This window comes from Arachis stenosperma, chromosome 3 (assembly GCF_014773155.1).
Source record: "Arachis stenosperma cultivar V10309 chromosome 3, arast.V10309.gnm1.PFL2, whole genome shotgun sequence".
Taxonomy (NCBI): Eukaryota; Viridiplantae; Streptophyta; class Magnoliopsida; order Fabales; family Fabaceae; genus Arachis; species Arachis stenosperma.
Genome location: NC_080379.1, coordinates 157,051,654 through 157,065,858, shown reverse-complemented (window position 1 = coordinate 157,065,858; position 14,205 = coordinate 157,051,654). Strand labels below are relative to the sequence as shown.

Below are 14,205 nucleotides of genomic sequence, written 5' to 3'. Positions count from 1 at the left end.
GAATTGCATGAAAAAAACGGATATGATAATAAGTTTTGTCTGTGAAGACTGAAGAGTAATACTACTAGAATGATTTGTTATGAGGTTCCAATAATTTAGGTGATGACACAACTTGAGTGATCAAATTAAGGTAGATTTCGAGTTTAGGGTGGATATGGCTATAACAGTGAAGTTTCAAATTCTTAAGGGAGTAAACAAGTAAGATATCAATTATATTAATGTTACCGACACCAAGGAAAAAAGTAGAATACAGCAGTATCATCTTCATGACTTAGCTTGTTATATAATAATGTTCATCTATTTAAGAATTCATAAAATTAATTTTAATTTTAACTATCAAAACTTAACAGTTTTATAATTTTTGCCTAATATATATCTTTACATCATTTTCTTTGTGTGTTATCTCTTTTTTTTTTCTTTGTAGGTTATTTAAAGTAATGTCTTATTATTCTAAAATTAGTTTGCTATTGTACACCGTAAGAAAGTTGTCAGATATTGTCATATTTATTAAAAAAATCTGTTGATAATCTATTTATTATTAGATTTAACAGAAATTAGATGGTATAAATTTTGTCAGTAATTATTTATTAGTAGATTTTTTCGTCCGTTGTTAATTACCAACGAATTTAACGGCAGATATAAACTTTTAATTGGTAAAATTCTTGGAGTTTGTTACTGTTAGATTTTTCTCCCGATAAATATGACGGTAATATATTATTTATTATTAATAATTAAATTAATAGTTACCAATGAGTTTAACCAATAACAAACTTAAATTTTAATTTTTTAAAAAATTTTATTTAAAAATTTAGCATATAATATTAAATATTTAAATTTAATAATTTTAAAACTAACAAAATTCAAAATTTTAATGGCATCATACATAAACTAACAAAATTCAATATAGATAACCAATATATAACAAAATTCAAAGTTTTAAACTAATAAAATTCAATATATATATATATACTATCAATGTTAAACTAGAGGCGTATAATAATATGCTAAAAGATTTATTTTGTGATCATGATATCATAAGAGATAGTAAAATATAGTATACAATATGTCCATTAAATATAGTTATTTTTGGCACGCCAATTTTTCTTTTTTTTTTTCAATTATTTCTAGCGAATTTATTTCGAAAAATTGAATTTGATGGTAATATTTTTACTCGATAAATTTATTGTCAAATTTGTCAACAAATCCGTCGCTAACTTTCGATGCTAAATCTAATCATAAATCTGACAATATTTAACGTTTTTTTTTATAATGGTATTTAACGCAACCACGTTCAATTCTTTTTCTGCATATAATGGAGAAATTCATAGAATACTAGTTAATTAAACAGTGTGAAAGTATAAGAGCAGGTAATTAAATAATTAATAATCCCAGCAGAAAGTATAGAAGTTTTCTTTGTAGGGAGGCACAAGCTAAAGAGGTAGCTAGGCATGGACACCTAATTCAAGGCAACAAAATTAACATATAATTGATTAAGTGATAAATACTCTTGTAATCTTGTTTATTAATTAGTCTCTCTGTGTGTGTGAGTATTAGCGAAATTGAGAATGCAACTCTTTTTAAAAAGTAATCTGTTATTAGACATGATAAATAGAATGACAGATTATATATTTTAAATGCTTTTTCAATTTCAACAAATGATTAAATTAATTATTTTTTTCATATAATGTATGACAAAATAAAATGTTAATATTTGTTTAGTAAAAAATACAATAGTCTTTATTTAATAAAAAACATTTAAAGAAAAATTTTATATATGAATTTTTTATTTTCCAAAATTGTAAAAAGGTTGGCCTAAAAAGAACTGATATATGGAATAGCTGCTCCACATTTGAAATGGTTAGGTCTATATATATAAAAATGAGGGTCTAAACTATGACAAGCATAAAGATATGTTGATCATCATTTTGCCAGTTCTCTAATTGGTTAGGTACAGGGACCAGGATTAGCCGTTACTTTCGTTCTAAGAAACTAGCTAATAATAATGGTTAGGACCCTAAAGGAAAAGTCAAAACTTGGGTAGGCAGAAATTCCAAAATAAAGGATGAATTTCCCAAAAACAGCATGCAACTTTCCACATCCAAACTCACTTATCTTGCACTTGTCTCTTATAGAAGTGGTAATGGAGTGCCTTAAAATTATTCAGGTTCAACTTAGATTTTCTAGAACAATATCCTCATTATGCTTGCATTACGTTTCTATATAGATATATGTTCATGATTTTGTTATTATTATGCAATTATAATATTATATAGGCTTAAATTTTAAAATAATTCTTGAAATTAGTTACATTAAGAAAGTATTTAAGATATCAATTGTATTAATTACATTATTGAGAATGATAAAAATACATTATATTAATCCCTTAACTCTTTAGATTGATTGATTCACAGTGTTATTAGATATTAGCGTGATATATTTTTGTCCATTTTTAAAATTTAGTTAATATAATTAAAATTTTGAAAATTATTTAAAATTATGTATACAATTATTCTCAGAAACTATTTTAAAAATGAACAAAGATATATAATTAGATGTGATTCTCGTATAAAATCAGATTTTACTTTATCAAAAACAATTATATTAGAATTCTAAAATAATGTCAGATATTATATTGGCGTGCATAAAATATTTTTGTAATATTTTTACTCAAACTAACAAAAATAAAAAATATTTTTATTTTTAATGATATTAAATATACACTAAAATTATTTATTAAAATAAAATATATATTAAAATATAAAATATATATTAAAAATAAATTAATTTTAGTGTATAAATAATAGTTTTTTTTTTCTATTTTTTACCTCCAAATACTGTAAAACAAACACTCTCCTAGTCTCCTGTGCTAAAAATGATGGGAAATCTATTCACAATCAAAGGCCATTGGCAAGAAGCATAATCATATGAGGGAGAACGAAATCGAAAACCAGAGCTAATGAGTGGTAATCTAAAGTAGTGCATTGATTTTACTAAGCAGTAAGTGAGTAAGGCAAAGGAAGAAGAAAGAAGAAGGGATAAGAGTGAGATTTGGTGAAATAGAAGGGGACAGAATAGACATCCCCCCCGGAAATACAGGGAGAAGGCCGTACATTCTTTTTATTTATTTAATTTTGTGATATTTTGTAATTGGCCCTTTCACCAATGAAAATTGAATAAAAGGCTCTCATAAAATGCATGAGCCACTACTACTACTACAGTCTACAGTACAGTCATTGTTCTTGCTTGTTTCTTTCTTTCTTTCTCTCTCTCTGTCTCTCTCTGCCACACATCACACCCAACAGTCTCAGCATTGCAGCAGCTGCAACCACTGCTACTCCTGCTGCTTCACCCTGCAAACCAACAAAATAAAACATTTAAGTAAAACAAAATATATTAAAAGAGAGTAAATAAAATAATGAAAAAAAAAGGATTTTGATGAGATAAATGGGAATGAAAGCATGATTTGATGGTACCCGAGAGAGAGAGAGAGAGAGACCCCATTTCACTCATTCATTCAAAGCCAGGAAACAAAAGTAAAAGGAAGAAAGAACCCAAAAAAGAAAGAAAGAAAAGGAAATTCATCAGAGAGAGAGAGAGGGTCTCTTTCTTTCTTTCTTTTTGGGAGTATTGGGTCAGCTTCTTTTTAGCAAATGCCAAAGTTTGCTCTCTGAAAAAATGCAGTACCCATCATGAGAACATGAAATGAAATGAAACCCTTCTTCTCTTTCAAATCCCTCTCTCCATTCCCCATTCCCTCTTCTTCTCCACGCCAACTCTTCAACTCCAAGTTGGTACCTTTTGCTACTCCATTATCATTGTTCACAAGTTCTTTTCTTTCTTCTTTTAAATTCTAATTCTCATGGCGGGTTTGATTGATCTGAACACCACGGAGGACGATGAAACGCCGTCGTATGGTTCCTACGCTGCTTCTCCATCTTCTTCCTCCTCGCACTCGGGAACAAGCACTGCTTCTGTTTCAGCTTCAGCTCCGGTTGTTCCTGGTTCTTCTTCTAACTCCGTGTGTTTGGAGCTGTGGCACGCGTGTGCAGGTTCAATGATCTCGTTGCCGAAGAAGGGAACTCTTGTTGTGTACTTCCCACAGGGACACTCTGAGCAGCAACTTCACGATTTTCCTCTCTCTAACAACAATAACAGCATCCCACCCCATGTGTTCTGTCGCGTTCTCGATGTTAAGCTCCATGTCAGTACTATCTTCTTCTGCTCTCTGTTCTTTTCTTTTGTTGTAAAGTTGATTTATTTTTCTGTATTTCTTATCTGGGTTTTGCTTGCTTGATGGGGGGTCAAAGTTTGTGTATCACAAAATTATACTTTTTCATTTAACAAACAAGGATTGAATTTTTATGAACGTGCTTTACTCAGTGGCCTCTCTGCTTCTTACTGCTTAGGGCGAGTCATGTAGAATAGAGAGCTTTCGGTTCGTCTTATTTGGAAATTCTTACGTGTAATGTGATGTTTGTGCGTTGTGATTCTTGTGTGCAGGCAGAGGAAGGGAGTGATGAAGTATATTGCCAGGTTTTGCTTGTTCCTGAAAATGAGGTGAGGCTCATTCATGGTTTTTCACCTTTGTTCAGCTCCTTTCCAGGGAAAGCGATACTGTACCTAAGTCTAAGGGGCTAAGTAAAATTGACAAGATTGTGATAATTGTAATTCTTATGAATTTGCTTAATTAAGGTAAAGCTCAAGTGTCTAGTCTTTGAAATCCAAAGGTGTCAAAAGTACACAACATAGCTATAGGTTTTGTTCTTGTGTCTCTTTCAATGGTATTAATAGTCATTTAAACACATTAACACACCCTTACAACTGAACTGAACAAGGGAATCACACATTCTATTGTTACATAATGATACAAGTTGAAAGAAAAGAGAGCTATGCTTTGGTACTAAATTGAGTTCCCTTCTTAAACTTTGATATTGCATGAACTTGGCTGTTGTTTATATGAAGTACAGCAAAAATTTCAGGAAGGGGATATTGAGGCTGATGGTGAAGAGGAGGACACGGATGCTGTGATGAAGGCAACAACACCCCACATGTTTTGCAAGACTCTGACAGCTTCTGATACCAGCACTCATGGTGGATTCTCGGTTCCCCGTCGTGCAGCTGAAGATTGCTTTCCTCCACTGGTAATTATAATGAGGATACGTTCACTTCAAAGTGACCTTGATCAAGTGTTTCCTTGATTCTACTTTTAGCATTTTGTTTATATCTACTGATGTTAAGCTAGCCCTTGTAAATGTATTGAAATTACACTGTTGTAGAATTTGGAAGTTTTCTTTCATATATCATAACAACTGGCATCAATTTTCCTAGGATTAGGTAAGATCCGTAGTTTGAATAATTATGAATATAAGTTATAACTCAGTGTTACTTCAGGATTATAGTCAACAGAGGCCATCACAAGAGCTTGTAGCAAAGGATCTGCATGGCCGGGAATGGAAGTTTCGACATATTTACAGGGGTATGTCATGGTGTCTCTTTTCTTTCTAAGGAAAACAATGAGATTGTGGGTATGGGGCTGTTTGTGTATTTCATTAGTATTTCCTGTTTCGTCTGAACAGGGCAGCCACGAAGGCATTTGCTTACCACCGGATGGAGTGCATTTGTGAACAAGAAGCAGCTGGTGTCTGGAGATGCTGTCCTGTTTCTTAGGTATTCAGATCTAAATTCTACCAAACATTGAATATTAACTAGTCTTTATAAGAAGGACATAACCAACATTTTATACTTCATGATAGGGGGGCAGATGGTGAACTGAGATTGGGAATTCGTAGGGCAGGTCAATTGAAAAGTGATGGTAAATTTTCAGTTCTCCCTCACCAGCAGTTGAATCATAGCACTCCTGTGGAAGTGATTAATGCTCTGTCTTCAAGATGTGCCTTCAGTGTTCACTATAACCCAAGGTATTTCTTCTGGTTTTTCTCTTCTGCTTTCCAGGTTGTTGAAATGGAAACTTTCAGTTTCCAGTTATATGATGTGATTCAGAAGGATGTTTAGTTGTATATCAAATAGAGAGATATTCATTCGACCACTATCTTCCCATATGGTCACAGTAAACGAACAACTGAATAGGAGATTTGGTTCTATAGACTAAAACAAGCTACAGTAAAGTTCTTGGCTACATCCCTCAGAAATTGTGAAGCCAATTTTCTAAGTTGTTTCTGCTTATACATTAAGCTTTTTCACCTGAAGATCTCCTTTTGAATGTCACTCAATTTGTAATTTTTAATTTGTCACTATAATTTTTATTTACCCTGTTTCAAATTCAATCATTATTCAAAATCTCTCATTTTCTTTTTGCCAATAGCATGGTTATTAGCCCTCTGGTTCTTCTGCAAAACATTATTACGCAACTAGTATTTTCTGATATATCTAGCCGAGCAACATAAGATTCCTGCTTTTTCTTCAGTCTCAGCTCATTAAGTTAATGGCCCCATATACTATTCTTTAAACATTAAAGATTTCTGCCTTGGTGTGCCTGGTGTCTGATTATTGTCTACTATAATTAATTGTTTCTTTGTAGGGTTAGTTCATCAGACTTCATCGTACCTGTCCACAAATTCTTGAAGAGCCTTGATTATTCATATTCAGTTGGAATGAGGTTCAGGATGCGTTTTGAAACCGAAGATGCTGCAGATCGAAGGTTTGTTTGTGGTTTGTTCCTGTGCTTTGATGAACTTAGATAACCCTGTCAATGGAAAATCTTATTTGGACTTCTTTTGGCAGAATCACAGGATTAATTATTGGGATTAATGATGTTGATCCTGTCAGATGGCCCGGATCAAAATGGAGATGCCTGCTGGTATGTTGTTTGGATTATTCTTACTTTGCTTAATATGGTTTATCATTCACAAAACTCTTTTGACAAATGAGCTTGCTTCTTGTTTACTGGATTTTAAGGACTAATCAAGGATGTGACATCATTTCTTCAGTGATTTAAATGATGGCAGCTATAAGTTCTCTTATCATTGTAGGTAAGGTGGGATGACTTAGAAACCACACGGCATAATAGGGTTTCTCCATGGGAGATTGAGCCATCAGGTTCTGCTTCCACTGCCAGTAGCCTGATGACAGCTGGTTTGAAGAGGAGCAAGATTGGATTGCCTTCAGCACAGCTAGAATTTCCAGTTCCCAGTATGCAGCAATCTTTTTTCTTTCTTTTGATCTGGTTTAGTTTTTAGCTTGTCCAACAATATTCAGCTACTTAAGTTGTTATTTACTTCTAACAGATGGGATCAGTACATCAGACTTTGGGGAATCACTAAGGTTCCAGAAGGTCTTGCAAGGTCAAGAAATTTTGGGTGTTAATAATCCTGTCAATGGTATTAATGCTCAGTGTCACCAATTATCGGAACTAAGAAGGTGCTATCCTGGATTTACCACAGCAGGACATGGTACAATCCCACAAGTGAGTTCCGATGCTTCCTGCAATGGCATAGGCTTTGGTGAATCTTTCCGATTCCAAAAGGTCTTGCAAGGTCAAGAAATACTTCCAAGCCAACCATATGGAAATGGTCGCCTCGGAGCTTTTGATGGTTACCAGATGCTAAGGTCCAGAAATGGATGGTCTGTGCATATGAATAGCAATTCTTCTCATTTGCATGCACCCTTTCCATCTGGTCAACTGTCATCTCCATCATCCGTGTTGATGTTCCAGCAAGCATTTAATCCAGTTTCAAACTCTGATTATAGCAACAAAGCTAATCAGGTGAAGGGTGGTAAAGCACTTCAACGAGGTTCATATGCTTCTGAAGTTGATGGTGGAACGAATGCTTCCTTCCCATCTTATGAGACAACTTTCCATGGGAAAGCTCAGGAAGGAAAAAATTCTTTCACTTTTTTAAATCTGCATGATCAGTTGGGTGGTAGTCCACGTTCACCTGATTCAAGATCAGAGCCGAGAGGAAGTCAAGAGCTGGTTTCTTCATGTAAAAGCAACTGCAGAGTCTTTGGTTTTTCACTAACCGAGGGTGCTCCCGTTGCAAATGAAGAGACTGACCCCTCTACAGTCACTTTTCAATTAAATTCTGGGCCTTCTTTTACAAGACATTGCCAATGAAGGGCATTCACGTAAGTGCAAGACATTCCGAAGTAACTCTTCAAAAGTAAGCAATCTTTTTCCTATGAGACTATGTATTTGATATGTCATTCTAGTGCACTTGTCTTAAGATAGAATCTGTAGGTAAACACTAAACAACTTAACTACCTGGAATTGTTAGCACACAGTATTTGACTTGTATGATTAGTGGATTCAGTAACAAGTATGAAAACATTATGAAACGGCCATTGATTAGATCACAATAAGCATGGATCGTTAACAATGTGAGTGCACCATATATTGAGGTTAACTTTACTGGGACTAATTTGAAAATGTCAGAAGGGTTTTTATGCATGTAGTTTATGTTATTAAATTATTCTTCCTTTCATATTGTGTGCAGGGTCAACTGCAGCATTGGTTTCAAAGTTAGAAGAAAGTACAATGCATGTTAGCGATGATCACTGGGATAAATGTAGCAAATGTGCAATGTCTTTGGCATAATAATTTAGGATTTTGGGTACCAAAATAAACGTTTATAGACATGTACCTGAATTTGGCCATTATCCTGTGACCGGATTCTTGTATTAATCTTTGTTTACTCTAACCTATATCATGAGATGCAACATGCAAGCACGTTGACTTAGATTCATATACTTTTGGTGCTTTCTTGTTTCTTCTTTGTACTTGTATGATTTGAGAGCATGTCCCCCTATAAACAAGTATGAAAACATTTTGACCACGTGAGTCGCTACTTTCCTGGTTTCACTCCTGGAAATCTTGTTAGACCCACAGGTTTATGTGATTATTAGAAAGTTGTGCTTGTGTTATGACATAATTTTTCCTTGTCGAATGGCATGAAAACATGACGCACTGCATGATCGAATAGCATTCATTTATGTCACGATCAATTTGTGTTAAACAGTCACTACGATGAGGTCGCAAAACAAGTTGGAGGCCTGAAGGGTCGCATGAGACTCTTTTTGTGCACCGTGAATTGATGTGATGCAAGCAAAAGTAGGCCACTGGATAAGGATATTTGTGTTGACGTCATTGTTCAAATTTAATTTTAGCTATAAATTCCAAACTTGTGGTTTATGATTTTTTTTTCCCGAAATTTATCTCTCTCATACTTGTCCTTCTCTCTGCATCCGAGTGATGATTTCAAAATGACACCTAGTGCATACAACAGCTTAGTAATCAGTTGAAGTATATTTATTTAATTTGCGGTTCTTCTACTGTGTCCAGATACCTACTACACTACTACACAAATTGTGAACCACCTTTGCATTTATTCAGTCATCTAATTATACAATTTTTTGTGGATCATAAAATTCATTAAATTATTCTTTCCCATTTTAATTTTAATTATTTAATTGTTGTTGTTATTACATGTAAGTATCATGTGTTTTTCCTCTTTACTCGCGATGATTTTTTAATGATTGTTATATATATATATATTGTTGAATTTATTTTCAAAGTATAATTTGTATTTTAATATTTATTCTATATAAATGACTTATTTAGTAACTAATTTTTAGTGTATAGGTACGTGACATTTAACAGTAATAGATTATATTTAATTATCATCATAGTAGACGAAATTTACTATTTCAAGATATGTTTTTAGTACTAACCCAATTTTCGGGTTCAAAACTATAGAGTGATTAAGGACTATTAAAGAAGAAGTGATTAGTCTTTATCGGATAAAACATTCTTATGCCAGGCCCTATAGTGTTACAAATGAGTCAAAATACGATAATATAGTATCTATTGTGTTAGCATTAGGTATTTTTGGAAATCTAAAAAAGAAGTGAGCTTGATGAATAGTTGAATCAACGTGCAAAACAATATATATATATAGAAAGAACGAAGAAAAATGGGTGTAATTTCGGTGTAATAACGTGGCACAATAATTTGACTGATGTTTCTCACATGCAAAGAGTAAAGATTAGGGTCATTGAGCTTCTCCAGAAGATATGCCTTACCAAGCTTGGGGCATTCACACCTTGTGCAGCATAATTAGCAGCAAATTTAGACCCGATTATATTATAAGAGCGATGCTAGGGGGCCAGCAATTTTTGTGATTGTTAGCCATCAACTAGCCATCAATGATTATTTGATGGTGTGAGATTTCATCCAATGGCTCACCTTCCTCAACTGGTTACATGCTGGCCAAAATTCAATAAAACTGCTGGCCTCCTAGACTTTTCCATATTATAACTTGTTATTTTGTTTCCAAAATAATTTACTTTTCGGTTTAGAAATTTTGTTATTCTTTTGACTTACTTCTTGGTTTCCTCCTGTAGGTAAACGTGGGCAAAGTATGGACTGACTAAAAAAACGTTGAAATTGATAATCGAAAACCGTTAGATGAAAATTTAGTCAAATCAGTCAAATTATCTAATGACTCACAATTATCAACTTTACGTGAAGTCGGCTGCACCTGAGTTTTCACCTTAAACTTAATGTTTAATTTGGATATACTGTGCTAAATAATTATTAATAATTTAATGTATCTTACTATCTTATCCTCAAAGTTGTTTAGTACTAAATTTGAGTGTAAATAAAATCCAAGTGAAACCATTTTGAAGCTAGAAAAATAAGTGATCCAATTGAAATCGTTCATTCATGTCACCGCACTTGCTCTTATATATTACGTAATACTCTTATAATCTTGTGCATATGCTTTCCCACTTGATGCCTTTCTTCTATATAAATAAACATTACATATTTTTCCCGCTTTTTTCATTCTCAACTCTCAACAAACTCCTCCCTTTCTCTCTGTCTTCTCAGCTTTCAACTTTCCGCCGCCATAACAACATGAGCAAACATCATTCACCACCACCACCGCCACCAACGACCCCCGCCGCCGATGGAAACCCAGGATCCAGTGCTGCCGTGCCGGAACCTGCCGCTCGTGTCCTGAAGCTGGTTTCTGATACAGCGGTTATAATCATAGGGAAAAGAGGATGCTGCATGTGCCCCGTTGTGCAGAAGCTCTTGCAGGGTCAGGCAGTCAACCCTCCTTTGTTCGAATTCGACGACCAGCACGAAGCTATGGTGGCCGCAGCGGTGTCAGGGACGGTTGTTGGCGGCGGCGCAAAGGTGGTAGAGTTCCCGGCGGTGTTCGTGGGTGGTAAGTATTTTGGTGGGTTGGAGAGAGTGATGGCGGCTCATATCTCAGGGGAACTTGTTCCTGTACTCAAACAAGCTGGGGCCTTGTGGCTTTAATTTTGTTTTCATCTTTTTTGATGTTGAATGGTATTATCTGAATATTATATGCAAAAGAATTGAAGAGCAGAAAATAAGAGTGATGTTCTCACAATCAATGCAAGTGCATGCAAAGTACCATGATGTTGGTGTCCAACAATATTATACACTTTTTTCTATTTTGTTGTTAATTACTGTTAGTCAATCTATCTTGTCTTAATTAGCTAGAGATAGAGGCATAGAGCTATGAATTACTTATAGCAGGACCATTATACTTGGATAATTTTGTATTGAATATTTGAATCAGAAGAAGAATATTATATAATAACCTTATTGCAAAACCGTGTGAGGTGAAAATTTGTGGTTCACACTTCACTACTATGTGTTTGCATGGTTCTACTTCTACGTAATAGCTAATTATACACCGCCCTGGCGCCCTGCACTCTACCATAATAATCATGGACAAACTTTTTTCTTTCTTTATTTTTTTTACACTTTGTTTGGATGGAAGATGAAAAATGAGAGGAAAAAAGTGAAAAAAAATGGAAAAAAAGAAAATAAAAAAAGTTGATTTTTTTTATGTTGTTTGGATGAAGAGAAAATAGATAAAAAGAAAATAGAAAAAATTTTTTCTTGTGTCTGAATGAAAGAAAAAGTAAAAAAAGAGAAAATCATAACTAAGTGAAATTACATTAATACCTTTTTTTATATTATATATAAATTATAATATACCAATGTATTTAAATTATTTTTCTAATAAAAAAATTATTCAAATTATATTTTAAAATTTTAACTAATTTTTTTATTAAAAATAATATTTTTTTGAATTTATTTTTATGAATTTATTCTTTTCTATTATCTTTTAATGTCATAAATAAAAATATATATTATTCTTTTTAAAAATATATAAATAAATAATCTCGTAAAAGAATAATAAAAACTACTCATACTTTACATCATTAATTTCTTTAAGCATATTTAAAAAAGAAGTTTCACTAAATTGTATTTATAAAATAAAATATTATCAAAAATTGGTAGTATTTCTTTCCAAGTACGTGCGACCAAAAATTATATACAATTTTTATAAACATATAACAAAACGTCAAAAAAGTAATAACTAAAAGAATTTCTAGAGAGTACTATTTTATCATCAGTCAACACTTTTCAAAAGAGTAATTCTTCATGGTCAGCAACATCGCCTACTTCCAAAAAATCAATTCTACATAGTTTGAGCCATCTGTACCCATTTACTTCAAAAAAATAAAATTTTTCCGAGTCAAAAATATTAACACATGATTGATTTTTACTTGTACTAAGCAGTGTACTTCTTGTTTCCAAACATTTTCAAGTTATGATTCATACACAAGCATATATAACAAAGACAAATTAATTCAAAGATCAGAGTTGATCATGATAATCTATTTTATCGATGTTTTTCTATTTAAACAACAAATCAATCTCAAAGTATATATACATAAAGTGATTTCCAACCATGGTTAACATAAATAAAACAGAAAATGATATTTTCTTTAAATACATGAAGATATACCCATAGTATATGACACTCAGAAACTCATAATCAATTAATGAAAGCAATAACCTCAAATTAATCAGAAATTAAATGCGTATAAAAGTTATACCTGTAATGGTTAATATTTTATAAAAGTACCATATCTCCTAAGCAAACACCGGCAGCTGTCATGAAATGAAAAAGAGCATCCAATCGCATTTTTCAGGTGGGATCCCAAAAATTTGGCGCTTTTTCTGCTCATTTTCACATAAAAACTGATAACACTGCATTTGAGCTGAATCTATCAGACCCAATTCAGTCAACATATCTCATACATCTGATTCGCTATAAAGGCGAGGCCTACTTTGTTGCATAATAGCCAACCCTTTTTCAGCAATTTCAACTTGTCTTTCAATTAACTAGACTTGCTTTTCGGCAACCGAAACTTGCCTCTCAGCCACAGAAGCTTGTCTCTCAACTAATTCAACCTGCCTCTGAACTACATCATGTAGCTTGTTAGACAGATAAGTACCCTCTTTGACAGCATCGGCCATGGTAGTAATTCCCAAAGCAACTTTCTCATATTGTGCCTCCAAAAAATCATTCATAGGAGACTTATGCTTTATTCCTCTTGACGTTGAAGTTCCACCTAATTGATTTGGTTCACTATGAGAAGCACTTGGTGAATCTAAATTAGCAGAAAACGTTGGGGTATCATGTCCCATATTAACATCTATGTCAGAAAATCCAATATTTTCAAATGAGTCATTCAAATCAATGTGATCTCTAGCAATTTCTTGAATCCTTTCTTGTGACGTAGCAGCCCCTTTACCAGTAGCTCTATCAGCTCCGAACAACTCCTTCAAAGTATCATAATGCTTAATTTGCATTTTTTTCTATTTTTTTGCTTGTGGTTTTTCCTACATAAACAAGTGTTGAAATTATTCGTTGACTAACTTCATCAATAGTATAAGTAATAAAAGCAAAGTTTAAGATACCTTAATGAAATCTTGCTACACTTTCTCTTCAGCTTCAAACTTTCTAGTTACAGGATTCCATGCAAATCCACTTAAGTGATGAAATAAGTCATATGCCTGAGCAAAATGATCTTTTTGATGTCTTTATTCTATTATTTATGTGATTCTTTATTATGTGAGGGCCTATTGCTATGCTCAAAGTCTTCACAACATTGACATATGCTTCAGTTGTCCACGAGCCATCGTGCCTATTACCTTTTGATGCTTTTTTTGCTAATACATTTAGCAAAACTTCATCCATATCATCAGACTATCTTAAATTGTCTTTCGAAAGTTGATTGGCTTCTGCTGTTTTATTTCCCTTATTCGGCATTATGTAACCTGTAACAATCCCATAAAAAATCCAATCAAACAATTCTGAGTGGAAACTATACATATATATATATATATATATA

General features: G+C 33.1%; 2 protein-coding genes across 3 annotated transcripts; both read left to right on the top strand.

Annotated features, from left to right (window-relative positions):
* Positions 1–3,229: 3,229 nt before the first annotated feature.
* On the top strand, positions 3,230–8,881 carry LOC130965832 (auxin response factor 3-like). 2 transcript variants are annotated; one of them, XM_057890596.1, is made up of 11 exons: positions 3,230–4,201; positions 4,501–4,557; positions 4,980–5,141; positions 5,392–5,476; positions 5,577–5,667; positions 5,754–5,918; positions 6,539–6,658; positions 6,742–6,817; positions 6,990–7,149; positions 7,245–8,120; positions 8,454–8,881. In XM_057890596.1, exons 1-10 carry the CDS (start codon positions 3,860–3,862, stop codon positions 8,072–8,074), a joined length of 2,088 nt encoding a protein of 695 aa, XP_057746579.1. In that variant the 5' UTR covers positions 3,230–3,859; the 3' UTR covers positions 8,075–8,120; positions 8,454–8,881. The 2 variants fall into 2 exon arrangements, with proteins under 2 accessions (XP_057746579.1, XP_057746578.1); XM_057890595.1 differs by having other exon boundaries at positions 4,968–5,141.
* Positions 8,882–10,873: 1,992 nt separating this feature from the next.
* On the top strand, positions 10,874–11,284 carry LOC130967012 (glutaredoxin-C9-like). Its single transcript, XM_057891836.1, has one exon. The coding sequence runs from the start codon at positions 10,874–10,876 to the stop codon at positions 11,282–11,284; it is 411 nt and encodes a 136-aa protein (XP_057747819.1).
* Positions 11,285–14,205: the final 2,921 nt, after the last annotated feature.